The sequence below is a fragment of the Elgaria multicarinata genome, chromosome 3 (genome assembly GCF_023053635.1).
Source record: "Elgaria multicarinata webbii isolate HBS135686 ecotype San Diego chromosome 3, rElgMul1.1.pri, whole genome shotgun sequence".
In the NCBI taxonomy this organism is placed as follows: domain Eukaryota; kingdom Metazoa; phylum Chordata; class Lepidosauria; order Squamata; family Anguidae; genus Elgaria; species Elgaria multicarinata.
Genome location: NC_086173.1, coordinates 16,472,624 through 16,500,320, shown reverse-complemented (window position 1 = coordinate 16,500,320; position 27,697 = coordinate 16,472,624). Strand labels below are relative to the sequence as shown.

The 27,697-nt window shown below is 48.7% G+C and overlaps 1 protein-coding gene across 1 annotated transcript; it reads right to left on the bottom strand.

Moving 5' to 3' along the window:
• Nucleotides 1-303: 303 nt before the first annotated feature.
• On the bottom strand, nt 304-24,952 carry ABCD1 (ATP binding cassette subfamily D member 1). Its single transcript, XM_063119391.1, has 10 exons — nt 23,875-24,952; nt 18,581-18,761; nt 17,354-17,496; nt 14,888-15,056; nt 12,159-12,253; nt 10,546-10,691; nt 9,048-9,193; nt 8,705-8,789; nt 8,194-8,319; nt 304-5,061 (listed from the first exon to the last, which is right to left on the bottom strand). The coding sequence occupies exons 1-10, from the start codon at nt 24,790-24,792 to the stop codon at nt 4,857-4,859; spliced, it is 2,214 nt and encodes a 737-aa protein (XP_062975461.1). The 5' UTR covers nt 24,793-24,952; the 3' UTR covers nt 304-4,856.
• Nucleotides 24,953-27,697: the final 2,745 nt, after the last annotated feature.

The following is a 27,697-nucleotide window of genomic DNA, read 5'->3' as shown; positions in this document are numbered from 1 at the left end:
GCTGCCCGGTAACAACAGCGGCTACAGCTTAGCGTTGTAGGGGATAATTTGAGGGAAACAGGTACGTGGGATGAAGCTTAAAGAGGTGGATCTTGCGTTTGGACCAGCTGAAGACCACTGCACTGAGGTGCTCCATTCTGTTACTCCCTCTTCCATCTCTCAGCTCTTAAGGAAGCCCTCTGATGGCCCACATGGTGGAAACAACCCTGACTTCCACCCTTCCATTTCTGATTACTACCATGCTTGGCAGAGCCCATGCAGTAGCTATGTACCTATCATTGAATTCAGAATCACACAGGCAGCTGTTTGTGATCTATAATATTTTATTGTCATCATCTGAATAAACCTGGCCTTTGCCAGCGTAAAAGGCACTGTGAGGATAGGAGAAAGGGGTGGGCTGGGGTGGCAGTTCTGCACGTACAAAACAGCAGAGAAAGGAAGTCTTTGTTGCATAGTTTGTAAAATTCTGACATCAGAGCCAGCAGATGGGGGTACAGCATCATACCACTACGAGAGTCTTAAATTTTGACACACACACTCAATCTCCGTGGCACATTCTTTGGCTTTCTCCCCCAGTCAAAAGCAATAAAATTGCATTGTTTGCTCGTTTGGGGTTTCATACAGTGGATGGCAGGCTAAAAAGATGCCCCCCCCCAAAAAAGGATTCACAAAGTATGTTTGAAAATATCTGACGGAACACCCAGACACTCTGCAATTAAATTAGCGAATTATACAATAAGAGAAGACCAAAAAAAGTTGAACCCTCTTCTCCCAAGGGTATCGGCATCTTAAACTCATTTCAGAAGTTCTGTCTGCTCTCGTGTGTTTATAGAATTGCAGAGCTGTTCTAGAACGGGCAAATGCAAAGATTTCACTCTGGCAGGGCCTGGGTCTAGGTCTGTGCATACCTGTAAAGGGCTTGACTTAACTTGTTCGTTTGGAGACCAGGAATGAAATGACAGGATCTGAATCAATGGAGGACACAAGCTGCTATGACTCCCTCTGGCAATGGCAGCTAATGCAAGACGCTGCTGGCGGGGGTCAGAGAGAAATCACCAGCCTGAACTGTCACATTCCCTGTTCAAAGCCTGCGGAAGGAGCAACGTGGATATGGTTTTCTCTCTGCTTTTGAGAAACCAACAGCTTGATCTACACTTGCAGCTGTACTACTTCAAACTGCAGGTGGGGAAGACACTAGTTTTGAATGTTCACATGTACAGTCTCCCTGCAAGTAGAAAACTAGCACACCAGGGAGAAAAGCTCTGGCTCAAGTTCTCCCTCTCTCTGCTGTGTTTTGAAATGTGCAGGGAGGTTTCCACCTTCCTTTGATTTTGTGTGTGTGTGTGTGTGTGTGTGTGTGTGTGTGTGTGTGAGAGAGAGAGAGAGAGAGAGAGAGAGAGAGAGAGAGGGGTTATTTAAAAATATGAGAGCTCCTTGCAAGCTGTGGTGGATCTGAACCAAATGTGGCACTCAAAAATGTTCGGTTATGGTGGCTTGGGTGGGGCTCCCAGAGCCGAAATTGGCTGGAGACTTGGCCCCTGTGCTTCTTATAATGTCCTTGAGTTTAATTCCGTGATTGCCCACATGAAGGAAGCAAAACTGCAACTGAACCGGCAACTGGTAGCCAGTCTTACGGGGCTGTCTGTGTTTCTTTACGTAGGAGTATTGGGCCAGCAGGGACCACGGCACCAGCAGTCCCTGCAAACAATAGAGAAAGGTGTGGGAGGAACTGCATGAGCAGAGGGAGGAGAAGTGGCAAAGGCTTGCTTGGACAGATCCAGCAGTGCCCGAAGTGGCCCCTGGCCGCAAACTAAGAAGCAGGGCCCTACAATGAGCTAACAGGCTCAAGGTTTAACACGCTCCGCTGTGTGTCAGCAAGTTTAACATTAATGGTGGTGCCTTGTGGCTCAATCCTTGCCAAACTTGGACAGAGGCACTGTCAAGAACCTCCGGCGACTCAAAGATCTGAACATGCCTTGGCTACTGTGATCTCCCTATGAATGTGACAGGACTGGGCAGCGAGTCTCTTTGCACGCACATATGCATTGCATGTATCCACTTTCCTTGCTGACATCTTAACTCCTCCAGAGGCAATGTGCTGTTTCAGGAACGACACATCTCTCCCAATTAGGGATGGCTCACCTGTCGGCAAAGTAGGGTGCCAGATTTAACGGGGAGCACCAAGCAGATTGAGCCTGCACAACTTGTAAGCTGCTAGGCTGAATGCAGCCCATGGTGACTATTGCTCAGGTGAGTGATAAACACTCCTGGTTTTGCTTGCTTGCCTGGGACTGCAAAAACAACAACAGAGGTCTCAGGCCGAGACCAGGTTTGAAAGGGCACCTAGTGAGAGGCTCCTTGCAGGGCCTTTCAACTAGAGGCTTACCTGGCATCTGTGGCTGGGTCTGGGGTGTCACCCAGGGATGTTAAGTTCCCACAATGCCCTGGAGCAATGCTAAGTCAGACACTCTGGAACAACTGTGGGAAATTTCATGCAGTGGCCAGCTTCCCAGACTGGCTGCAGCTGCCAAGTAAATTCACAAATGGGAGGGCAAAGCAGCCATTAGCCCATGTATGTCGGGTATGGATGCCAGTCTGCCTGGTTGTCAAGCACCAGGGCTTGGTGTGATGCAGGAGCACAGGGCAGTGCAAGAAGGTTCACTAGAGAGGGGAAATGGGCTAGCAGTTGGCTTCTTTCTGCTACACAACCAGGCTTCTTCTCTGTCTCAGGAAAATGTGGCGCAGGGTGGAGGGGAGGGTGCCAGAATGAAGCACGCTCAGAAACTGCGGCAAAAGTGGGAAGGGCAGGTCAGGAGAGAGAAAGGAAACACCTATGCGAAACTGCAGAGAGGAGAGAAGGGACAGAGGAATGCAGAACAAAAAGTGTTCTGCAGGGTCTAAGTCAAAGCCTGACCCTAGCTAGAAAAGGGGGCAGCTTAGGATTTTGAAACATTCTCTGTGATGGCTGTAGCTGATGCTCATTTAAAAGCACGGCTGAGCACACATTTCTGCTAGCTTGCTGGTCTGTAATTTCATACACAAAACACAACTGGCAGTGAGTCTTTAAACAAAAATAACAAGAGAATCTACCTTCATGAGTAATTACAAGAGGGCTCAGTTTTTTTGTTTGCTTTGTGAAATTAGAAGCCTGTGTGTGCAGACCAACACTGGCATCACTGCAGTGGAGGGCCACCATCCACTCCAGATCTTACAAAAGGTAACCTGGCTGATCCTTTTCCTGCCCGGGCCCTCTCTCTCAATCACATCACACAGCGGCAAGAGGTAAAGAGGCCTGGGTTTCCGTGCTCCTCCTTATGCGGAGGCAGGCTGCAATGCTGAAACAACGCAGCGGCATTGGCAGAGGCCCCGTTGTTTGTATACAAAAATAAGTCTATATGTCCTGGTTGAATTGAATGGGGGGGGGGGGAAATGACCCCTGGAGCTTTCCTGTACCCCCTTACATATTTTAAGGGAAACGAACCTGGAAGGGTGAGGTGTGTTTAAATCAAGTCAATAGATTCCAGTAGAAAATGTTATAAGGTAAAACCACAGGGCATTCTGTGGTGGCCTTCCTATGGCACTCCCTCCCCACCCACCCCGGTATCAGTTTTGGCAATGTCAGTGGGATTACTGCAATCTCCCTCAAATTAAGGAGAATTTCCTCCAAAAAGTGAAGGTGTTGCCAGGTATTAGAAGACATGTGGAGAAGGCCTCAGGAAGGGCTTTATATTCTAAGTGCAGCTCTGTGGCACCCAAGGGGGTGCCAAGTTAGCTTCAAACAGCAATATTCAAAACTTCCTTCCTCAGGGAACCTTTTCCACTTCAGTTTATCTGTGGGAGAACCACTGAGTGTCAGCTCTGGGATCTCTGCGCAGTGCAAAGGATTCTGGGATGTATTGTAGGGCGCACCCTCTGTTTGTACAGGGCACCGGGCAGACCTATGAGCCACAGCACCAGTCGAGGGTACTCAAGAATGAGCCCCAAATCCCAACACAGCCGTGGAAGGTCAGTCCGTCATGGACATGAGGTCTTTTAGGCAGCCTGCTCAGCATCACCCATCTTCTCACTGAAGAACTCCTTGTAAGCCTCTGAGGAAGGCCAGGGTTTCACAGGAGGCGGTGAAAAACAACTGGCCTAGAATGTGAAGTTCTAAACTTGCTGCCCCTGTGGGTCGTTCCACCTGAGTGCCAATCCAGAGCAGGAAGCAGGCCTTCCTCCAGTTGGGCTCCAGGGGGTCAGGGTTGCAGCCAACCATGGCTGCTCAGCTGTGGCCCAAAAAAAGGAAGGGGGGAAGAGAGTTGCAAAAGCTACATTCATGGCTTCGGTTCACATCCAACATTGTGCGGCTGTTTTGTGAAGAAAGGCGACAATTGGCCCAGCTGAAGCTCCTGGGCCTGTGGGGCGGCACTGGCGCCGGCTGCCCCCGCTGGGAACTTGCCCCCAAACGTCAGTGGATACGGAGGACAGAAACTGGCAGTGGGCAACACCACTCACAGCAGTGAGGAGCGTTGGAGTTGCTATCTTGGGGTATTCAGGCACTGTGTGTATGGGAAGTCCATCTTCCACGGAGGAGGGCAGACTTCAGAGATGCTTGACAGGACGGGGCCAGACCCCACCTTCCCTCCTTCCAACCCTAAACTGAGGCAGGGAAGTCAAGGAAGGTTACCAAGTGCACAATAAGTGGGTGCCAGAAAGACATGGTGCCCCAGCAGGGAGAAACGGAACGACTCCTTCATGACTCCTTCTTTCGCCTGGACGACAGCTGGGGCCCTCCTGAGAGGAGAAGGGAGCAGCCAGGATCCCTCTGGCCGAGCTGTGGCAGGAGCAGGGAGGGGATGTCGAAGAGGGCCCGGTCCTCAGAGCCCGCCCACCTCAGGGACTGCGTTTTCGCCCAGGATCTGGCAAAGTTCGCTGAGACGGTGCTGCATTTCGGGGACTCCGGCCAGCTGCTGCTCCAGGCGCTGCTTCTCCTCCCGCAGGGAGAGACGGGCTGCTGGGTCCAGCTTCTCAAAGCGCCAGCCGCCCTCCCCGTCAAACTGGAGCAGGTGGGTGTGGTACTTCCTGGAAATGAGAGGGGAGGCTGCTGAGATGCTGCCCCAGGGTGGCCCTCCTTCGCCCCTGGGCCTGCCACCTCCCCGGGCCTGCTGAGCTCAAGCTCGGCCTCCACCCCCGCCCTGCCACTCGCTGCCCCTCATCCCTCCGGGTGCGGCGAGTGCCCTGTGCGTGGGTGGGGTTGGCATCCCTAGCTGTTGCCGGGGTGGGAGGGATCTTTCCACTGAGCCGTCTCTGGGGGAGTCAGGAACAAAGCCACTCTCAGTCTCTAGGGACGAGACCGCGATGCCCCCGCTGCTTCCTGCTGGGGACGTGACTCCCTGCTTGGGAGAGTGGCCAGGGGCTGGAGGGGGTGATGGAAACAGGGATTGATGGCAGAAGGAGAGGAAGTCTCTGGAGGGGTGAGAGAGGAAGGAGGAGGCTGGCCCGGAAGGCGGGCAGGCCCGGGTCTTGCCAGATTCAATACAGAACCAGCCTTCACAGCCAGCACAGGGAGGAAGGAAGGAAGGAAGGAAGATCGCAGCAGGTGCATCCCCACCTGCCATAAAAAGCTTCCTTCAGTTACTAAAGGCTTCCGGGGCTTCTAGAATCAGGGAATTATTCCAGGAGAAGGTCGCAGGACAGGCTCCTTCGGCCATTCCCTGCCCCAGCAAAGGGGAGCCGGTGAGGCTGTCCACTCTACAGCGGCCTCTACTGGTCAATGGGGAAATGACAGGTCCTGCCTCCAGGCTCCAGAGGGACCCCCTCCTCTCCCTCACCTGACTGGGTGGCCTGGGAGGTGTGGCCAGGTGGGAAACAGGGGAAGGGGGCTTAATACAGAGGCAGCCAGGATGATAGGAAGGGGAGCAGGAACTGGGTGTTACTGCAGTCAGGACAAGTGCGGGTGGGGACAGTGTTACTGGGGGAAATGAGATACTTGTCCCTGGCACTGATTCTGAAACACTAGGGTGGTATCTGGCATTACCGCAGTGATAGGCAGAAACAGAATAATGGCAGCAGTGATGGGGGCAGGCCCCTGGAGTTTATTCCCACCCCCTGTGCTCCTCTCTAGCCAGTGCCCCGTTCCAACCCCAGTTCCCAGTCGCCTACAGGGGAGGGGAAAGAAGTGGTAGCCCACAGCAGGGGACCTGGCCCCCCTTAATTTTTTTATAATCAAATAATAGAAGTTTAGAACTTTTAGGCTGGCTATGGGCCGGTCTAGAAATATCGGGAAAATCTGCAATGGAATCAAATGAGTTTGGATTTCTATGAATCCAACCTGTGGATTCGGCTGTGTGCCGGTTTTTCCAAGTCGCATGAATTTGGTGGACTTGAGAACCATTGTTTTTTTAAAAAAAACTTTCTGGAATTTTACACAATTTTAATCAAAGAAAAAATAAAATAAAATAAAGAAACACCAGCCGACAATGCACATTTCTCTGATAAGCTAAAGCATACATTTGTGATGGGAAATGCCCGTTTTGGTTAGATTTGTGTATTTGGGGGCAGTTTGCGCATATTCAGAAATGCAAATTTGTGCAAATGCAAATCTTCACAAATGCAAATCTGCGCAAATTCAGGACATTGGGAAAATCCGATTCCATCAATGAGAGGACAACAGAAAGAAAGGCACCTGGTATCCATGAAAGACAATCTGTATATCCCTAGAAACCACTCCTTAGAGGCAGAGATGTATTCTCATGGAGGAACATACAACTGGCTCCCCGAGGAAGCTTTCTGAGAGAATTCAACCAGCCTTCCCTGCTCTCTCAAAAGCTGCATGTGGACCAGCAGTGTGGCTGATTCCACAAGGGGATATCGAGCAAGAGAGGAAAAATGTAGGGTAAGATAGTACGTGTGGCACTCAGCTACGTCATTCCAACTAGCCGTGGTTTCACGTGGTTGGCTGGGCCCAGGGAGTGGTCTGAGAGCGCCCAATGTGGCAAGAGTCAATGAAGTGAAGTGGGTGGGGGACCTGGATCCATAACCTAGTTGGAAGATTGCCCCTGGAAGCCATGTGTGGTGGTGTAGCAGAGCCCGGGCTCACGGGGTCAAAGTGCTGGGACATTTTGACTAGCAGGGACGATGACGTCACCTGCCACCCGCTCAGATGGCCCTCTTTCCTTTGAGCTTAACTGCAATCCTTGCAGCAGCTGGGGGAGAGACTGAAATTTCTCAGCAATAACACGTAGTTGTGAGCTACCCCTGGTTAATGCACAGTATTTTGGGGTTGCTTGGTCCTGAATGGCATTTAAGACCAATTTGTTTCACAAAAGACCTGCTCCTGGGGGTGGGGGTGGGGGTGGGGCGGGAGGAAGGAAGCACACTACGAGATCTGGTTTGTTGACATGGATTGACACAGCTGCCTGCATTTCTGGCCTTTCTATGGGGGACAATGATGACGAATGCCTGCAATGTCAAAATTCTCACCATTACACTGTTGGGCACCCTGTGCAAGAGTGGGAGATATTCAATAAAAAGAGGCTGTCCTTGAACAGAGAAGGGCGGTGAAAAGAAGCACTGCACAGCAGACCAAGGCCTGTGGGGGGGGGGGGGAGCACGAGACATACCATAGTGAAGGCCGGTGGGTAATCGAGAGCAGGGCTAAGAGTGGGAGATATTCAATAAAAAGAGGCTGTCCTTGAACAGAGAAGGGCGGTGAAAAGAAGCACTGCACAGCAGACCAAGGCCTGTGGTGGGGGGAGCACGAGACATACCATAGCGAAGGCCGGTGGGTAATCGAGAGCAGGGCTAAGAGTGGGAGATATTCAATAAAAAGAGGCTGTCCTTGAACAGAGAAGGGCGGTGAAAAGAAGCACTGCACAGCAGACCAAGGCCTGTGGGGGGGGGGGGAGCACGAGACATACCATAGTGAAGGCCGGTGGGTAATCGAGAGCAGGGCTAAGAGTGGGAGATATTCAATAAAAAGAGGCTGTCCTTGAACAGAGAAGGGCGGTGAAAAGAAGCACTGCACAGCAGACCAAGGCCTGTGGTGGGGGGAGCACGAGACATACCATAGCGAAGGCCGGTGGGTAATCGAGAGCAGGGCTAAGAGTGGGAGATATTCAATAAAAAGAGGCTGTCCTTGAACAGAGAAGGACGGTGAAAAGAAGCACTGCACAGCAGACCAAGGCCTGTGGGGGGGGGGAGCACGAGACATACCATAGCGAAGGCCGGTGGGTAATCGAGAGCAGGGCTATCCCAGCATCCTTCGCAGCTTGGAAGATCTTGCCTTCTACGTCGATGCTGACCGCGCTGGTGCATTCATCCAGGAGGGCGTACTTTGGCCTAGGGAGATGACAGAGGGCTCAAATGAGAGGCCCCCAGCTGGCTGGCTGGACCAAGAACACTTTGTCCCACCGCTACGCTTCGTGGATTCCCTTTCTTCTCCACCCCCACCCCGCCCCACTCCTGACCCAGCCTTGGCTCTTGCACATTTCAGCTGTGAATCTGATAACATCTCCCTCCCCACATTCTTTTCGGTGTTGACTCTCCAACATTCCCGCAGGCCCGGCTTTGGTTCTGCTGCTTTCCCACTGGGAAGGGGACAGATGGGAAGTAGCAGCCAACCCCAGAAAGGCCCTGCCTCCCCACACTGGGAGGAGGAGCAAACACCCAAGATGGAATGATGGAAAGACGATCAGGCCCCTTATGGCGTTTTCCAGGCACTAACCTGTGATAGAACATCCGGGCCATCCCCATTCGTTGCTTCTCGCCACCTGAAAGCACATCCTTCCAGTCGCTGACGGCTTCCCAGCCTGGCCCCACCCACAAACAGAAAGACAAGAGGTTTCATTGGTCACTCAGTCAGGGTGATGCACCAGGCCCTCCCATATCCTCTGCTTGTCCATTCACTTCCTGCTTCATCAAGCCAGAGACAGAGGAAGGAACTAGATAAACGGCCTCAGCCAGCTCTCCTCTACGATTAAAGGCGTCTGAGAACGTGCAGAGAACTGGCTTTCCCTCGTCTCCCTCCCCCCACCCCATGCATGCCAACCTCGCCTGGCTGCACTGACCTCCCTCCCGCTGCACAATGTAGTTGAGGTTGACAATGCCCAGGATCTGCTCCAGGTCAGCTTCTGTCTGTCCTTTCTCCGCCATGTCCTCTGCCGTGTCTGGGTAGATCACCTGGTCCCTCAGGGTCCCCACAGACATGTATGGCCTACAGTGAGATACCAAGCAGACGAGTCATAATAATACTTGGCATTAAAAGAGCCAATCTGAGAGGTTCCAAAGCGCTTGCATATACCTCATCTCAGTCATGTTTTCAAAACAGTCCGTTCATGTAGGCCATAATTATGCTCTTGGTATCTAGATGGAGTGTCTCTCGTGTGCTGATGCTGAGAGAATCGTGGCTTGACTAAGGCCACTGTGTAAGCTCATGACCAGTGTGGCATAGTGGCTAAAGTGTCGGACTGAGACTCGGGAGATCCGGGTTCTAGTCCCCACTCAGCTATGAAGCTCACTGGGTGGTTTTGGGCCAGTTGCTGACTCTCAGACTAACCTACCTCACAGGGTTGCTGTGAGGATAAAGTGCAGAGGAGGAAGGCTCTGTAGCTCGCTTTCGGTTCCTTGCAAGATTTTAAAAAAGGGATATATAAATGTAATAATTGGCACCACAATGCCTGATGGAGCCCCTGTCCTGACATGAAATGACCTGTACACCACACTCAGCATCCAAGGCGGGTTCTTCCTCTAAGGGAGGCTGAGAGGACAGCAACAAGAGAGAGGCCTTCTTGGCAATGGCCCCCCAATTGTGGAATGATCTTCGCAATGAGGCCCGCCTGGTGCCAACACTAACGTTTTTCCAGCGCCAGGTAAAAACTGCCCTTATCTCTCAGGGATTTGGCAGCCTACGATGAGTTTAATTATGTCTTGGACTATCTTTGGCTGATGATTTAAAAAAATATTTTCAGATATATGTGATGCAATTACTTCTTTTGAACTTTGTGCAACGTATTTAAATGGTTTTTTAGTTTTTGTGAAATGCCCAGAGAGCTTCTGCTATGGGGCAGAATATAAACATAATACATAAATGAATGAATGAACGAACGAACGAACGAACAAATAAATATATAAATAAATGGCAGAGGCAAGATTTGAGTCAGGGTTTTCCTGGCTCTCCATTCTGCCTCTTCACCACCATGCTACATCAGTTCTCTTGTTGGTTCTCTCAGACATCAAAAAAGATCAAACCCTCAGAGGATGCCAGAATACAGCCATTGGGATATCTGACCCCCGACCCCACCCCGATCCGAACCCACTCTTCGCGTAGAGCTGGGAACAGGATCCAGGAGTCTGAGCTGCCAAACCTCTCTTCTCGCTCCGCTAGACCGCTTCTCTTTCCCTCGCCCTTAAAATTTATTTATTTATTTATTACATTTTTATACTGCCCAATAGCTGAAGCTCTCTGGGCGGTTCACAAAAATTAAAACCATAATAAAACAACCAACAGGTTAAAAGCACAAATACAAAAATACAGTATGAAAAGGCCTAAAGGCCGGCCCACGGTACCTCTGTGGAATGTAGAACATACGATGGGGGGGTGGTTTGTAGAGGATGCCTTCATACGTCGGCCAGAGGCCCCCCAAGATGCGGAACAGGGAGCTTTTCCCACAGCCATTCGGGCCTGTGATCAGCAGGTGCATGCCCTCTTCCACCTGCAAGAGGGCAGCAGAGAGCACAGTGAGGAAGGGCAGGTCTCTCTTTTCACGGCTCTCCCCCCACCCCTCCACCCCTTTCCATCCCCAAATGCCCAAGAACCTCAGATAGGAGCTTGTATCCGTGACTTGCCGGCCCCTTTCGGCAACCTGCCAACTTGACTTTATTCCTCTGAGGCCTTGACAGCAATCTTGGAGCCACGTCAGTTCTCCCTCCCCCCTCTCCGATTCTGTACTCTGTCCTGCCATGCTGCCAGCGGTTTTGTACAATCGTGAAAAAAGATAAAAGGCCAGAAGGCAGCGATCAAGGCCTTATCCAACGCCCCCACCCCCCCCTGCCCTTGCAACAGGCAGAGCCAGTGCTGGCAGGAACCCTCACTCCCAGCCACAGATCTCCTGCCCTCTGAATTCCAACCTACAAAACATGTGCCAGCCCCACGCAACGCTCCCCCTGCCTCCTCCCCACCTTCCCGTAAATTGGAAAAGGGGGCCACCAGAGCTTAGCCCTAGAGACAGATTTCAATGCCAGCGCTCTGCCCGAGGAGACATGAAGAAAAAAGGAGCATCTGCAGAGTGCATCTGCTTTGCAAACCGGATTGTTGATGGACTGGGGGGGGGGGGGGATAAAGAACTGGGCCCAACCTGCTCCTGTACTTTTAACAGTAACTTAATCAGTCGTAATCTAAAGGTGGAGGTGTTTCTCATGTTACAGAGATCAGCATTAACACCTGCTAATTCCTGAATATCAGGTCCATGTTAATGACATAGCTATACAAGACAATTCAAAGTTTGGCAACCTTACTCAATGAGAGTGACATTAATATTTTTGCAGCTGTAGAGAAATCCTTCCAGGTCAAAGGACACAATGCCCAGGCAGGTGGGCCCCTGCACTTTAGAATCACTCCGCTGGCTGCCAATTAGTTTCTGGGCGAAGTACAAAGTAAAGCCCTACATGGTTTGGGTCCAGGTTACCTGCGGGGTTGCCTTCTCCCATACAATATGCCCTGCATACTCAAGTCCTCTGGGGATATCTGCTAGGCTGACAATTGTTACCCAGAGGACCTTTTCTTCTGTCGCCCCCAGACTGTGGAATGGCCTGCCAGAGGAGATTGGTCAACTTAACTCTCTGATTTTAAGACAGCTATAAAGCCTAGTCTCTTCTGGCAGGCCTACCCAGATGAATTTTAAACCTAAGAATTTTAAGATGTCCTGATTGTTATTTTAATATTGTATTTGGTTTATATGCTCTTTTAATTAATTGTATGTATTTGATTTATATTGTATTGTTGTACTAATGTTGTTCCGCACCACCATTATTATTTATTTATTTATTTATTTATTTTATTTATTACATTTTTATACAATTTATTTTATACATTTTATACAATTAATATTTTTAATTGCTAGCCCAGCTGAGGTCTCCCTGACACCCAGCGGTCCCCATCTACCAACAGCTTGACTACTTACCCGGATGTTGAGCCTGGTGACCACCACATCTCCGGTGGGAGTGATGATGGGGATGTTTTCACAGATAATTCCACTATCAACATCAACCACACGCCCTGTGAGTAAGAAGGGTGGGGTGGGGGGGAATGGAGGGATCAGGAGGAAGAGTCTGGGCATCAAATCCTCAGTGAAAGACAGTGCTTGAACCCTTGCAAGAAAGTACATACACACACTCAACCAGAAGGGGGCAGCACCCCTCTCTCAATCCTTCTCTCCCTCTCAGGGCCTCAGTTTGGGGTGCTTCCAGTTTCTACTGCTACCAATCAAAATTGGTAGGAAAATACAGGAAGGCTACAAATTGAAGACCGTGTTGTCTGAACCACACACACACACACACACACGGTAAAATTCTGTGAATTAGGGGATGCGATTGCACAATAAAAGTCTTGTCTGGAAGCACCCTGAGACATCATGCTGACTGATGGGTCAGGTCACTGAGCCACAGTTTGGCATGAACTGGGCTGAACCTCCAGCTCCGCAGGGCGAACACAACAAGCATAACAAGTGTTGGCCAATATATGGGACACCCAGAAGCTCAAAGTGCTTGCCAGAGAGTGAGGGAATAATGTAGACGTTGCATCTCCCTATACAGCACAATCGATTCTAGCCCTTGTGGCTCTGAACATATGCTTGAAAGTGTTTCAGGATAATGTCAGTGGAAGCCTCAGGAGCCAGAGAAGTAGCTAATGAGATTTCCTGCGATGGAAGTGTGCCTTGCATGATTCCTTGCCCCTCCTCATGATGAACACAAACAGGACAAATTATGCAAAATAATAAACCCTGCAGATTAGATTACGCAACATATATTGTGCAAATGTGTTTCATTTGTATGATGTGCACAGAGGCACAGACATCAGCTGATCTTGGAGCAGAATGTATTTATTTTTAAAGCACAGAAAACATTTAGCCCTAGCCCTGTGGCACCTTAAGATTTTTCCTCTATTTGTAGCTTTGTCAGCTACCCCGCGTTATTTTTTGGGGGGGAAAGACCGGATATAAATCTAATACACCACACACACACACCTGACAGGCACAGAGTTTGGCCAGGGAAGCATCTGTCAACAGAGAGCAAGAAGCAGGTATAATGCCTACTCCCATGATGGGGTGGATTGCAGGGTGAATGAGAGAAGGGGAGGATGTCAAATGTGTGGGGAAAGACGAGAGGAGGTAAAGTTGCTTTGGGGCAGTTGGAGAAGAAGCTGAAGAGAGCCCAGAAGGAGAAAAAGGAGAGACACATGACATCGGAAAGAAGAATAAGAGCGGAGGCAGAGCAGCAGAGACTAAAAGACTGAAAGGGACTTCCGACATCAAGTCATCAAAAGGAGTTTGGGGTTCATTTGGGTTGTGCTGGCCCCTGGTTTATAGTGGTTAATCAATTGTGCCAATTGTTTTAATCCATAATAATAAAGAAATGTTGTCAAAGCATCCATTAGACTACATTATAGCTTGATTGCTGGTCTACCCGTCTTCATCTGCAATTGTGCGCTGCACAAGGAAGGGAGGGAAAAAAAGAAAAGGCCACGCAGACTTGGGCTGATGGACAAGAGACCATTCCCACTTGCTGGCAGCAAGGCCGAATTCGCACAGAGGTGTCAAGCTGCACCTGAGTTGTACAGCTGCCCAGATGACTAAATACTCATCCATACAAAAAATAATTGTAAAACAAAACAGAACACCCTCTGCATAGAATAACAGATGCCAGGGACAAACATTCAAATACTTGAAAGGTTCTCACACTGAGGAGGGCCAGGATCCCTTCTCGATCCTCCCAGAGTGCAGGACACGGAATAACAGGCTGAAGTTACAGGAAGCCAGATTCTGGCTGGACATCAGGAAAAACTTCCTGACTGTTAGAGCAGTAAGACAATGGAACCAGTTACCTAGGGAGGTTGTGGGCTCTCCCACACTAGAGGCCTTCAAGAGGCAGCTGGACAACCATCTGTCAGGGATGCTTTAGGGTGGATTCCTGCACTGATGGCCTTATAGGCCCCTTCCAACTCTACTATTCTATGATTCTTCATCCTGACATGGTGCTTCTCTTTTATTTGTGTTAACTATTTCGGTTATTGAAGGTAGTGGGTACATACAAAACCAAAAAAGTAATCAAAATAAAGCCTTGGGAAGCAACTCCCCTACATACTGTTCAAAGAAAAGAGAGGAGATCAGCTAAACAGAAGACATGGCAGATTTCTATCTGCAGGGAATTGTTTTTGTACTGAGTCATGTCATGGGAGCCTCCAGTTGCAGTCTGAAGCGGCCCATCCCAGAAACAGGTTGAGTACCTTACTGAGAATTAGGTCCATGCATCACCAACAGAACCACCAATCAGGGTTCTAAGCTAGGCTGGCCAGGCAACCAATCAAAGGCTAGAGGAATCGGGGAAGCTGGGGAGCTTCTACTCTCCTGGTTCCTTTATATAAGCTATACAGCTGCCTCCAGCTTTCTGTAGCTTAGTCCTATGCATGTTTACTCGGATGACAAATCCCACTGGATTTAATGGAACTTACTCCTGAGTAAGTGTGCATAGGATTGCAGTCTTGGTTTGATTGTGCAAGGGCCAACATCTGATGCCGCTGCAGGCAACACACGTCTCTTTATCTAGCAGGACACATCCAGCAGTTCCCAAGCCAGCCGCTAAAGGCAAGCGTGCTTCATCCGCCATATACACCCTGGAGGCTGGAGCGCCTTACCTTGTATCTGGAGCGGTCCCTCTACACGTACACCATGCCTCATCACTGCCCCAGCACGTGCCTGCCCCTCCTCGAGCTCTCCAGGACGCCGGAAGTTGCAGGATTTCACATCCTCAAACACTTGGAACATCTCGTATACGCGAGCGGTGTACCCTGCCAGCTCGGTCACCTAAAGTAGGAAGGAGCAAACAAATTACTGCTGGAAGGGGCACCCAGAGGTCAACTAAAACAGCCCTTTTGCCCTGGAATGCAACTTTGCATGTGATCTGGTACTCGGCCCAGAACATGACACCCAGTGCAAATTCGGGAGACAGTAAAATTACCTTTTTAAAAATATGTTTCTAGTCCTTATGCTACTGGAGATATGTCTGGAAACACACAGACTGTTATTTGCGAGAGATGGTCAAATTTACAATTGAGACTAGAGAGCTCCATAATAGAAATGGATGTAACTGATACTACCTTGATCTTACAGATCAATTTGCATGGGAATAAAGGAAATGCCACAAAATATCTATTGGGGAATCTTACTACTACCCAATTGGAGCAAGCTTGTCATTTATTTAAAATATGTTACTGTATTTAAAAGCGTTCAGCCCACTTCCGTCCAGTCGCAATAAAACCAGAATATACCAGCTTCCTGAGAACCTCAGCTTTCTTTCTTTTTCTAGTTTTAAAATCAAGTTTTTAGTCCTTATGCTTGCAGTGACAGACTTTTAAAATGTATGGACATTGCCTTGTGAAATCTCCGATACCAGATGGAGAGTACTAGAAGATGTTCCACCAATGGGGCTTCTATACACTCTGTAGCAACTTGCCCTTTGCCATGGCTGGCAGAGGCAGAATTATACTTCACTTTATTTTGCATATGAGCCACAGAATTAGGCTTTTCTTGGGGCAGAACTTGAATTTGTTTGGCACAGGATTATACACAATCCTGAAAGCACCTTGTTACATTCAGCTAAAATCCAAGCAAACAGCTAAAAAAGAAAAAGTAAAAAAGAGTAACCCAGATGCTAAAACTAGAAACTTACTGGATCGACTCCAGGCTCCTAAAACCAACCCAGTCAAATTTTATAATCCTTCTGACAGCATTATATGTGCTTATGGGGAAGTCCCACTGAGTTCAATACAGCTTACTCCTAAGTGTGCACAGAATCACAGTCTAAAGATGGTCCTATGGATATAACGAACTGCCTTATACCCAGTCAGACCGTCACTCCATCAGCCTGGTATTGCGAGTTCTGACTGGCAGCAGCTTTCCAAGGTCTCAGTCCTTCCCATCACCGGATCCTTATTACTGATTTAAACCTGGGACCTTCTGTATGCAAAGCATTTGCTTTTCCACTCAGCTAGTGCTCCTTCCCCAAGGATACATTTTGGGCTAGTTTCCAAGGGGAGCAGATTTCGCAAGGCAGAGCTCCCTAGCCTAGAGAGCTCCCAATTTCTCTCTGCATATGGCGCTTGGGTCCCATTGTTAGAAGAGTGCTATCAATCAGGGCATTCCTAAAACACATGTCAAGGAGTTTTCTCAAACTGAGGATACAATAACAACAAGGCAGTTTAAACCAGGGTTAAGATCAGCAATGTGTACGTCCCCTTAGGATGGAACACAGCAAAGATGGCCTCTTCTAACTAGATGTTATGCATGTTTACCCAAAAGTAAGTCCCAACAAGTTTAATGGGACTGAGAGAGAGAGAGAGAGAAAGAGAGAGAGAGAAATATTATTGAGGATTTTTATTTTATTTTTGCAGACCAATATGTATTATACTAAGATTTAATGTGGTCTTTGGTCTAAATGTGAGAAATACTTGCAATATTGATATGATTTGTCTATATGGAGGTGCAAATGGCATGTTGCCTTTATGTGATGTCATGGAATGTCAAGGGACTCCGAAATATTAATAGGCAGAAAACAGTGCTTTCAAAGCTAAAAGAGCTTAATGTTGATGTGGCATTTTTTTTTACAAGAAATCCAGTTGACCACTGAAGGTGCTTATTTGGTAAACAAGGATTGAGTTAATGAGGTTTTTGTAACAGACATTTCAACATGTTCTAAGTGGGTGGCGATCCTAATCAATAAAAGTCCCAACAAATTTAATGGGACTTAGAGAGAGAGAGAGAGAGAGAGAGAGAGACTGACTCATTGGGCGTGTTGGCTTGAAATGGTTTAGGTGATCACAGATCAAAATCAGCCCTATAAATTACTAGACAGCGTCATTAGGTCAAAAGTCACGTAAACGCGTTCACATAAGAAGGTAGAATCTAGGGCACTATGATGCTCTGCTCCCAAACGTTCTGAGGCTGAGACTCCAAGCTTCTGGGGTGTGAGTCATGCCTTGCAGAAATGGAAGGGCATCTCAGGGGAAAGTAGAGGTGGAATGGTTTCGTCCCTTCCTTCTTTTGACAGTCAGACGGACCCAATGCCTCCCCAATCAACCCAAGCGCCTTAGCTGCATCCACACCTCTTTGTAGGAAGAGATGACCCTCTCCGCAGCGTCCGCTGCTGCAGTCAGCAGATTCCGGGCTGTGGTGAAGGCTTCGGTTCTCAAGCTCACCAGCTCTTTCTCCTCCATTTCCAGTGCAGCTTGCTTCACCGCCTCTGAGTCTGGCAGGGAACAAAGTTGTGTTAGGGGTCAGCGGACCGCCAAGAACAGCATCTCTGGACTGGATTCCCTCACTCCACCTCTGATTTAGGGACTCGAGTCTGCCTGTAAATCTCATTATCTTACCAGGAATCCCTTCCCTATGGGAACTCATCTTGCTGTAGAGCGAGCAAGCAGCCTTCCACAACTTGCAGCCCTCCAGGTGTGCTGTAGTCCAGCACATCTAGAGGGCACAGGTTGGGGAAGGCAGCTGTAGAGATTTTTAAAATACCAGCATGAGAATGCTCCTGAGATGGGACAGCACAGCCAGGAAAAACTCAAGTGTCAATCCAATAAAGCCCCCGAGTTTACCTTGAGGCTTGTTTAGGGTGACCATATGAAAAGGAGGACAGGGCTCCTGTATCTTTAACAGTTGCTCCTGTATCTTTAACAAGGAAATCTCAGCAGGTGTCATTCGTATATATGGAGAACCGGGTGAAATTTCCTCTTCATCACCACAGTTAAAGCTGCAGGTGCCCTGCCCTCTTTTAAATCTGGTCGCTCTAGTATAGCTCCTGCAGCTTTAACTGTGGTGATGAAGAGGGAATTTCAGCAGGTTCTCCATATATACAAATGACGCCTGCTGAAATTCCCTTTTCTATGCAACTGTTAAAGACACAGGAACTCTGTCCTCCTTTTCATAGGGTCACCCTAGTTAACTCTGCCCACTGCTCCATCCCTGCTCTCTTCCCAGCAGCTCCAGCAACGCAGCCATTGGCGGAACCTTCCCGTCATGTGCATCAGCCATGCAGCAAAGGGCCCTCGCTTTCCCTTTTGTGCCTTTGCAAAGAGCTACAGAAGCTCAATTGCTACTTCTCCACTTTACGTTGCACAGTTGCACATGCCCAAATCTGGATCTTTGCCAGATGTTCTGCTTTTAACTCACTACAACTATTCATAATGATTCTGCATGCTTGCACAGAACTGGAAGCCTAAGGCTGTGTCCCAAAGTACAGGCATTGCTTTTGGAAAGAGTTTGGGACTAGGGAGAGGCGAAGAGGAGGCATAGCTTTGCCCCCCTTCAAAGCCACTACTGCCTGTACTCACCTGACTCAGAGTAGCCAGTGGCGGTGATGATGGGCACCGCCACCATGACCAGCCCAGCAGCACTCCACACGTACTTCATGAGGAACTGCTCCAGCATGACGTACCATAGCCGTTCTAGGAGCAGCACGTTGATCTGGGAGGCCAGGTTGCGATAACAGTGCCATAGAAGGGACAGCTCCACCTGCAGAGGGGGCACCAAAAGAAGGCGTTAGGCCGTGAGGTTGGCAGCTGCCGAGGCAGGGGGCTGTGGCCACGGGGCTCCAATTTCAGAGCGTGGGAGCGCTGCTCCTTCACTTCCAGTCTCCACGGTTTCAACACGCCCAAGGGGGCCAACCGCACGTGGGGACAATTGATCTGCACCTGTGGACCTATCAGTGGTTGCATGGGCCAGAAAGGAACCACAGAGGGCAGCAGGGCTGGAAGGGGGTGGTAATGAGGGAGGACTCTGCAGTCACCGACGGAAGGCAAAGCGGAACCCCGGCGATATCATACCTTGATAGAGAACCTGGCGTGTCCCCATCCTTGTCCAAGTCAAGAGAAGGTTCAACCATTCTAAGGGAGCCCCCTTGCCTCCCCCACACCTGCCACTACTAGCTCCAATGCCTTTAGCAGCAGGCTGACATAAGGCAGCTCAAGCTTCGCTCCTCGCTCTATGCCCAAAAAAGTTTCACTTGCTAATGGGGCAATCCTATGCAAGTTTAGACAGAAAAAAAGCCCTACAACTTCCAGCATGCCCCAGCCAGCAACTTATATGGGATTGCCCCCTTTATTTCTGAACACCAACCTGGTCTCAAAGACACTGAAACAAGGTTTTTGTTTTGCTTTTAAAAAAAGAGGGGCAACTATAACCAGTCTTGTGTTGTCCATGGCTACAGGAGGCATTACGGTGTGTGTATGTGTGAATCTGTGGCCTTCCACTTGTGCTGCAGTCCACCTCCCATCATCCCTGACCATTGGCCATGCTGGCTGGGGCTGATGGGAGTTGGGGTGCAACAATGTTGGAAGCGCCACAGGGTTCCCACCCCTGCACTTTGGGCTGGTTCACACATGCATGACTTCAGGACTACTGTATCCAGCGGGGGCTGGCATGTGTGACAGAACCATTGCCGTTCCCTGACATCACAGAATTCTACCATGATCTCATAGAATCATAGAATAGCAGAGTTGGAAGGGGCCTACAAGGCCATCGAGTCCAACCCCCTGCTCAATGCAGGAATCCACCCTAAAACATCCCTGACAGATGGCTGTCCAGCTGCCTCTTGAAGGCCTCTAGTGTGGGAGAGCCCACAGCCTCCCTAGGTAGCTGATTCCACCATCGCACTGCTCTAACTGTCAGGAAGTTTTTCCTGATGTCCAGCTGGAATCTGGCTTCCTTTAACTTGAGCCCGTTATTCTGTGTCCTGCACTCTGGGAGGATCGAGAAGAGATCCTGGCCCTCCTCTGTGTGACAACCTTTTAAGTATTGGAAGAGTGCTATCACGTCTCCCCTCCATCTTCTCTTCTCCAGGCTAAACATGCCCAGTTCTTTCAGTCTCTCTTCATAGGGCTTTGTTTCCAGACCCCTGATCATCCTGGTTGCCCTCCTCTGAACACGCTCCAGCTTGTCTGCGTCCTTCTTGAATTGTGGAGCCCAGAACTGGACGCAAGACTCTAGATGAGGCCTAACCAGGGCCGAATAGAGAGGAACCAGTACCTCACGTGATTTGGAAGCTATACTTCTATTAATGCAGCCCAAAATAGCATTGGCCTTTCGATCTCGATCGCAAGGGAGTGTGTGTGTGTGTGTGTGTGTGTTCTCAACATTTTAACATGCCCTGCTCTGTTTGCCTTTAACAGCAACTTTTATCAGCAGACATTGGGAAGCCGCAGGGTTTTGTCTCCAGGCCCAGAAAACTTTCACCTACAGATTTTTGTCCAATTCCGCTATTGTTAAAGGCACAGGAGCAGAGGCAGGCAAAAAAAGCAAAGCAAAAAAGTGCTGAACTGCTGCTAGACATCTAGTGATAAGTAATCAAGCGATGGATCTGAATGTGTGAAGTGGCCCTGAGATTGTGCCTCCTACCCTGAGAAGGGGGGAAATAATGAGGGTGAAATAGAGTGTAAAAAAAATGCCAGGAGAAAATTATAGGGAGAGCAAAAAATTCTAGAATCCAGTTGCTCTAACAATGAAATCCTTTGCATATTTACTTGAAAATAAGTTCCAATGAATTCAATGGCACTTGAAGTATGATTGGGAATTTAGGACTGCAGCATTATAGTGCAATGCAGTGCATGACTGGATTCAGAAAACCTGATAACCAACGGTGGTTTAAATAGTTGACGGTTGGTTATTTAACCCACCATGGGTTATCGTGTTGTGTAGATGGAGCTTTTTTAAGCAATGGTTGTTTTTTTGGCCGAAATAACCAAAGCTGTGCAGAGTTGGCTATTTGAAACACCATTGGTTATCATTTCTGATCGTATAGAAATGTAATAAATAAATAAATAAATAAATAAATGTTGTGTGGAGGGCACCGTTGGTTATTTCCTTGGCCATCTTTGGTCATTTCATCAGCCAGAGAGTTGCAAGGCAAGAGTGCTCAAAACGGCAGATGCCACTTGAGCCAAGCTGGCAGGATAGATTTTGGGCAGCAATGGCTGATGGGATACTAGTGAAGGACTTGAGGGAGAGAGGGTGGGGGATGAGTGAGTCAACTCGATGAGGACTAATAGTCAACTCAATACTGATCCTAATCCACACCATGGTTGATCATTATCATGTTGTGGGCGATGTACCCCCTAGATAAACAACTGTCAAGTTGATTATTACCTCACTATTGACTATTTGTGCTGTCCAAACACAGCCCATTTAGACTCAGAAGTATGATTGGGAATATAGGACAGCAGCCTTGCAATGCAATCCAGCGCATGTCTACTCAGAAGTAAGTCCCATTGTGTTCAATGGGGCTTACTGCCTAATAAGTGTTTTATATCGCAGGCTAAGAGACTCTGCTCATGCCTTCCCCAGTGTGATGCCCTCCAGATGTTTGGGACTATAACTCCTAGACTTCTTGACTATGGCTGGGGTTAATGGGAGTTGAAATCTAAACATCAGCTTGAGGAAGGCTGCTCTGCTCCATTTCAAAACATCAACAGTAAAACCAGACATGTTGTTATTAACTTTCCTCTTACTGCAATCCTCAAGGGCACACTGGAAAGGAAACACTTCCTGTCGTGCCTAGGAGAAAGCACTTCTGGTATACTGCCTCCCTGCTTGTCAGTGCCAGGTAATAGAAGGCTTTCACTGTGGAGATAGATGCAAGGGTGAAGCAATGCCCTTATGTGCCTCTGCAGAAAGCCATGGCCAAGGATGGCTTTCGATTTAATACTGGAATTTCCGGCTGCTGTTGTCACTCTCTCTAGCGTTCTTCTTGCTTCTCCACATTTGAAATCGGGAAGTTGGTCTGTGCCTACGTCTCCACGGTACAAGCCCTGTTGGCCTCACATTAGCTATTTTGCTTGCTTACAGCTGAAAACAAAAGTACCTATTAGACTGTCCCTTGGTTGCACGGAACAACATCTTTGGGAAATGTGCCCCCCCCCCAAAAAGGAGAGGGGTCAAAGCAGCATGAGAAAACACCTGCATCAACATCACACCTAGGATTGGGAAAGCTACAACGAGTCCCAACAGAATCTGATCAGTATTTCCTGTCCATTGGATTGACAACCAATAGGGCTTACCCTATGGAGAAGCATGCAGGGGGCTGAATCGTGATCCTGTTATTCAAATTGGTGGCTTTTTTATGGGAACAGTGTGACCTGCAAATCATTCTTGCATTTGTTTCTATTTTGCACGTGTCCTCTCCCCACCACAGCTTCCATCAGCTGTGCAAAATTGATGGTGGAACCGTCTTAAGTTGAAGATGCACCAGTAAGTAGACTACTGCGGGGATGCCCTGGCACAAGTGCATGGCAACCTCCCCCAACCTAGTGCGTTCCAGGTGTTTTGAATGCCGACTCCCATCAGCCCTGGGCAGCATGGCCAATGGTCAGGAATTCTGGGAGCAGTAATCCAAAACATCTGGAAGGCCCCAGGGTGGGGGAAGGCTATCCTAAGGAAAGCCTCCAGATTCAGATGTGGCCTACACAGCACAATTAGTGACATAAGTCAGCTTGCAGCTACATAACAAACATGGCGTGACTAATACTGGTCATGGGATATCGTCTAGCTCCTTAGGATTTTTGTCCAAAATGTCTCGCTCTGTGTGTTTGTCTGTCTATATGTGTGTGTGTGTGTGTGTGTGTTTTGGTTCCAGGAAGAGGCTGAGGACAAAGGTAGGGCCCATTTGGGAGGGGGAGAGAGAGAGCATAAGTGTGACCTGAAATTACCCATAATTGTGGCGGGATGCCAGAGGGGGGAAGTTTTCGTCCTTGAAATGTGCTTTACTCAGATGAATTGAAACGGATGGAGAGGGACTGCAGTATATGTGATAGAAATGACGGTTAACACCATACACCCCTTTCTTCAGTATAACAGCCTTCCTTCCCTATACCTCAGAATCAGAGACATCACGATTTTACTCTGTACAGCACCATGTACATTGATGGTGCTATATAAATAAATAATAATAATAATAATAATAATAATTTCCAGCTTGCAACTTTTGCCGGAATCCACTGGCTTTCCAGAGCTGGGGATCAGAAATGCTCTCTCACATATACACATGCCTGCTGTCCTCTAATCCACTCCCTGACAGGGAATGCAAGAGTCCTTAAGTGGCACACCAGAGACGAATTTGGAAGGCCCCGGGGCTGTTTTGACAGTTCAATAGGGAGTCAGGCATGAGCAACAGAAACCAAGGAGGATTTCTACAGGAATTCAGGAAGCAGCTACCAGTCTGGTGGTGCTTAGTGAACAGGAACAAACTCCCAAGCACCATAAATTGAGAGCACGGGCCCAGCCATGCCCCGGAGGGATTTAAGGAAGACAAATAACAAAGAAAAGGGAAGTAAACAAGAGTGCCGTTTTCAGCCCCAGCATGACGCCTTCTTTGGCGTCAGCTTCACTTCCACCTGGAGATTAACAGAGCCGGCTGCCTCCATTTCACAGCTTAGAACTACAGGACGGGGAAAATGGCAAGCCGTAGAGCAGAAATAAAATAAAAATACACAACCACCCCTCTTAATTTCCCTAATTCTACTGCACTACAATTCTCTACTCAGAAACCCAGGAGTTCTGATACGCAATAACCCTCCTATCAACTCACCCCTATTTTTCTCCTAGAGAACCCTGGCATCCTGCCCACACACTTTACCTTGTGCCCCCCATAGAAGGCAATCTCTTCGGAGTTGGCCACCACCCGGGAATGCATGTAGCGAAGCTCCCCTTTCCGCCGTGCCTCCTCAGCCACCAGCTGGCCAAACTTTGGCGAACAGTCACGCAGCACCTTGGCAGTGATGCCAACCACCATTCCGGCAATAACCGAGGGCCAGGCTGTGTCAGCTCCCTTTGATCTGGCTGAACTGAGCAGGGTATAGGAAGTCACAACAAGATCAAGCACCGGCTTGGTGAGGTTTGAGTAGAGGTGGGCCACGGAGTTGGCGAAGGCCACCAGATCTTCTGTGAGAGACTGGTCTGGGTTGCGCAGGCGTCCATCCATATTGCTGACCCGGTAATAGGTCTGGCCCTCAAAGTAGAGCTGGTAGGCATGGTCCACCAAGCGTCCACGGAAGGCCAGACTCAGCTGCCCCTCTAGGTACCGAATGGCACTGTTGACAAAGGTGGCCGGGAGGGCAATGAGGACCCACTGGAGAAGCTGCCACGTAAAGTCGTGCGGGTTCTTGCGGACGATGCAGCGGGCCAAACGCCCGTCCAGCTGGGCCACGTACACCGAGAGGAAAGTGCGGCTGGCCAGAGCAGCGGAATGCAAAGCCAGGAGCCCCGTTTCCCGGCACAGCGGCCCAGGGAACAACAGCCGCAGCAGGCGCAAGAGGCGGAGGAAGAACACCTTGTTCACGCCAGGTGGGGATGCCGTCGCCTCATCGGGTGCCCCGCACTTGGAGTTTCCTGTTGGGTTAGAGTTCACCCGGAGGTCAGAGGTAGCCCACTGCCGTCGCAAGATTGGGTACAACTTCTTGGCGCCATACGCCGCCACCAGCAGTGCCACTGCCGCTCTTTTGGCCGTGACCCCTTGAACCAGCCGCCTGGTCACTCTGGCTGTGGCAAGGGGCATGATGCCACCAGGGTGGGGGAACTGCCCCTTGTGCCTCTCTTCCTCCTTTCCCCCTCCTCCTCCTCCTCCTCTTCCTCCTCCAGCTCGAGCTCAATGCTCTCTGCCTAGCTGTGGCAAGGGCTTACTTGTCAGCCAGAGTCCGCTGTCATCCCACAGTGCCCAGCCCTCGAACTGACAGGATGGGAGGGGAATGAAGAATGGCCATCCCTCAGACCATAGAGAAAGCCAGCGGGCACCATAGAGAGGACGTAGCGGAAGCCAGCAGGACGCTCCCCGGGGCGGCCACTAGAGGGCGCGCGGGAAAGACTTTAGCGGGGAGAGTACGAAAGCCGTGACGACGCTTCGACTTCTCCCCTCCGCCCAGTGGAGGCTGGTGGCTCCAGTTACAGTGGGGCTGTAAATTCGCTCTGGGCTTCAGTCAGAACTCTAAAGGAGCTATCCAAGGTGCTGGACCCTGTCCCCAAACTGGGACTGAAACCCAGAGCGGATTTACAGCCCCACTGACATTGGAGCCACCAGCCTCCACTGCCTCCAGCGCCACCGTCATCCGGCTCTGAGATGTTTTCAGTCCAACGCCCTAACCCATCTTATTCGGAAATTGGAGTCTCATGGACTTAAAAGGGACTTACTTCCGGCCACTAAATAATCATAGGAATTTGTTGGGTCTAAATCTGGAAACTGAAGCATTTTTTTAAACAAACAAAACACCACACACCCCATATATTTAGTGCTCTGTGTGTTTTAATTGATCTGACACATCCATCATTGCAAGTGCTGGAACTTCTAAAACAAATTATTTTATAATAACAAGACGCTGAAAGGAAGAACCACATGTAACCCAATGACTGTGTTTTTAAGGGCTTGGCAACAACACCTGACTAAAGTCAAATGGTCAAGAAAATACTTTCAGGGTGGTATGTTTACTGTTGGTTGTATCTGTGTGAGAGAATTGTCTTCCTTGCTGGATCAAAATAAAGACCACCGTTCTAGTTAAAGGGATATGATTTCAATATGCAGTAATGCTGGTAGCCTTGCTACCAGTGCTGAAATGCAGGTACTCATTATGACCTGTCCCCAAAGAGAGTCCCAAAATGAAGGCAGCTGTGTTGATCTCTCTCTCTCACACATTACATATGTCTCAAGAACATATGAAGAGTTGTGTTGCATCAGATCAAAAGTGCATCTAATCCACCATTCTGTTCTCATGGTGGCCAACCAGGTGTCGCAATGGGAATCTCACAAACAGGGCGTGAAAGCGATAGGATCCTTCTGCTGGTTTTCCATAGCAACTGGTATTCAGGGGCATACTACTAATAATGCTGGTGGTAATATATATACTTGTAAGGACCAGTAGCTATTGGTTGCCTTATCCCCCAAGAATTTGTCCAATCCCTTTTAAATCCATCCAAAGTGCTGGCCATCACTACATCTTCCAGTAGAGAATTCCGTAGTTTAAGTATGTGCTGTGTGAAGAAATACTTCCTTTGATCTGTCCTGAATCTTCCACCCTCAGCTTCATAGGATGATCCCATGTTCTACTATTATGATAGGGAAGTAAATGTCTTCCTATCCACTTTCTTCACATTATGCATAATTTTGAACACCTATGTCTCCCCTTATTCTTTTTTCTAGGCTAAACAATCTCAGATGTTGTAACCTTTCCACATAGGTTATATATGTCTATATAATTATATATGTCTTTTGTATGTTTTTATAAAGCTAATGGGTCTTAATTGCCCATTCAAGACCAAGCTACCCCAGAATACTTTGCATAAGAACAGGAAAGCTCGCAATGGCCCTGTTCAGATAACACGCTAAGCCATAGTTAGGCACTGACCTGTTTGCAGCAAATGGTGAGTGGCCCCGTTCAGAAGACATCTTAAAACATAGCTTTAACCATGGCGTTAGCCACAAAACAGTTTTTTGTCTTAACCACTGTGGTAAAAGCCATGGTTTAAGGTGTCTTCTGAATGGGGCCAGTGTGTTTAAACCGTGGTTATGTAGCCACCATGGTTTGGAATGGTTCACACGACATACTAAACCATTTAGTTCAAAATGCTTAACCACCATGGCTTAACATGTCATCTGAACAGGGTCAGTATGTTGTTTCTGGGGAAATCTATCCCTGCCACCACACTAGTTACTCTGAGGATTGTAGCTAAGCTCTGAAGGAACAGGAAAGTCTGAGGGGCTTCGCAGATGACCTCATTGTCCTTCCTAATTAAAAAAAAAAAAGGCCTGACGCTTTGACCACGTAAGTCCTGGCTCCCCTACAGCACTGCTTTCCACCACAGGCAGCTCTACAGTGGTGGATAATTGTTATATCGTCTCTTAAAACACCTTCAGCAGCTATTAGAATATTTTTATAAGGAAGTGCTGGTGAACATACCACCCTACATACGTCATTGGACTCCAGTGCCGTTCATCCCTCACCACTGGCAGTGCTTTCTAGGGCTGATGGGAGTGCAGCCCACCAACATCTGGAGGGCCACACATTCCCCACCCTTGATATAAAGGAAAAACTTGGTGCAGAACAATTAATGTAAACAACTAAGCAAAGTTCAGAGCTGATCATATAATGAAGATTAAAACTAGACTTTACCCTTATCATTGCATGGGTTCTTTAATTTACACCCAAATGTGCTGAAGGGGGCTAAAGGTTATAGTAATATTAGAGGAATTAGCTGGATGCCAGCAGCACTACCCTGAAGCAGTCCCACTAACTTCATCAGGATATCCATGAAGGAAACTACCCATTCTACAGATTGTAGTTAAACCTGGAGTTCTTCCAGTCTGCATTATATACAACACAACTGACTGGTGTTCTTTCTCAATGACTCAAAGGGAAGGAATTTCAAGACTTCGTAGGCGTTTCTCATAAAACAATTGTACTCTGTTATGAAGC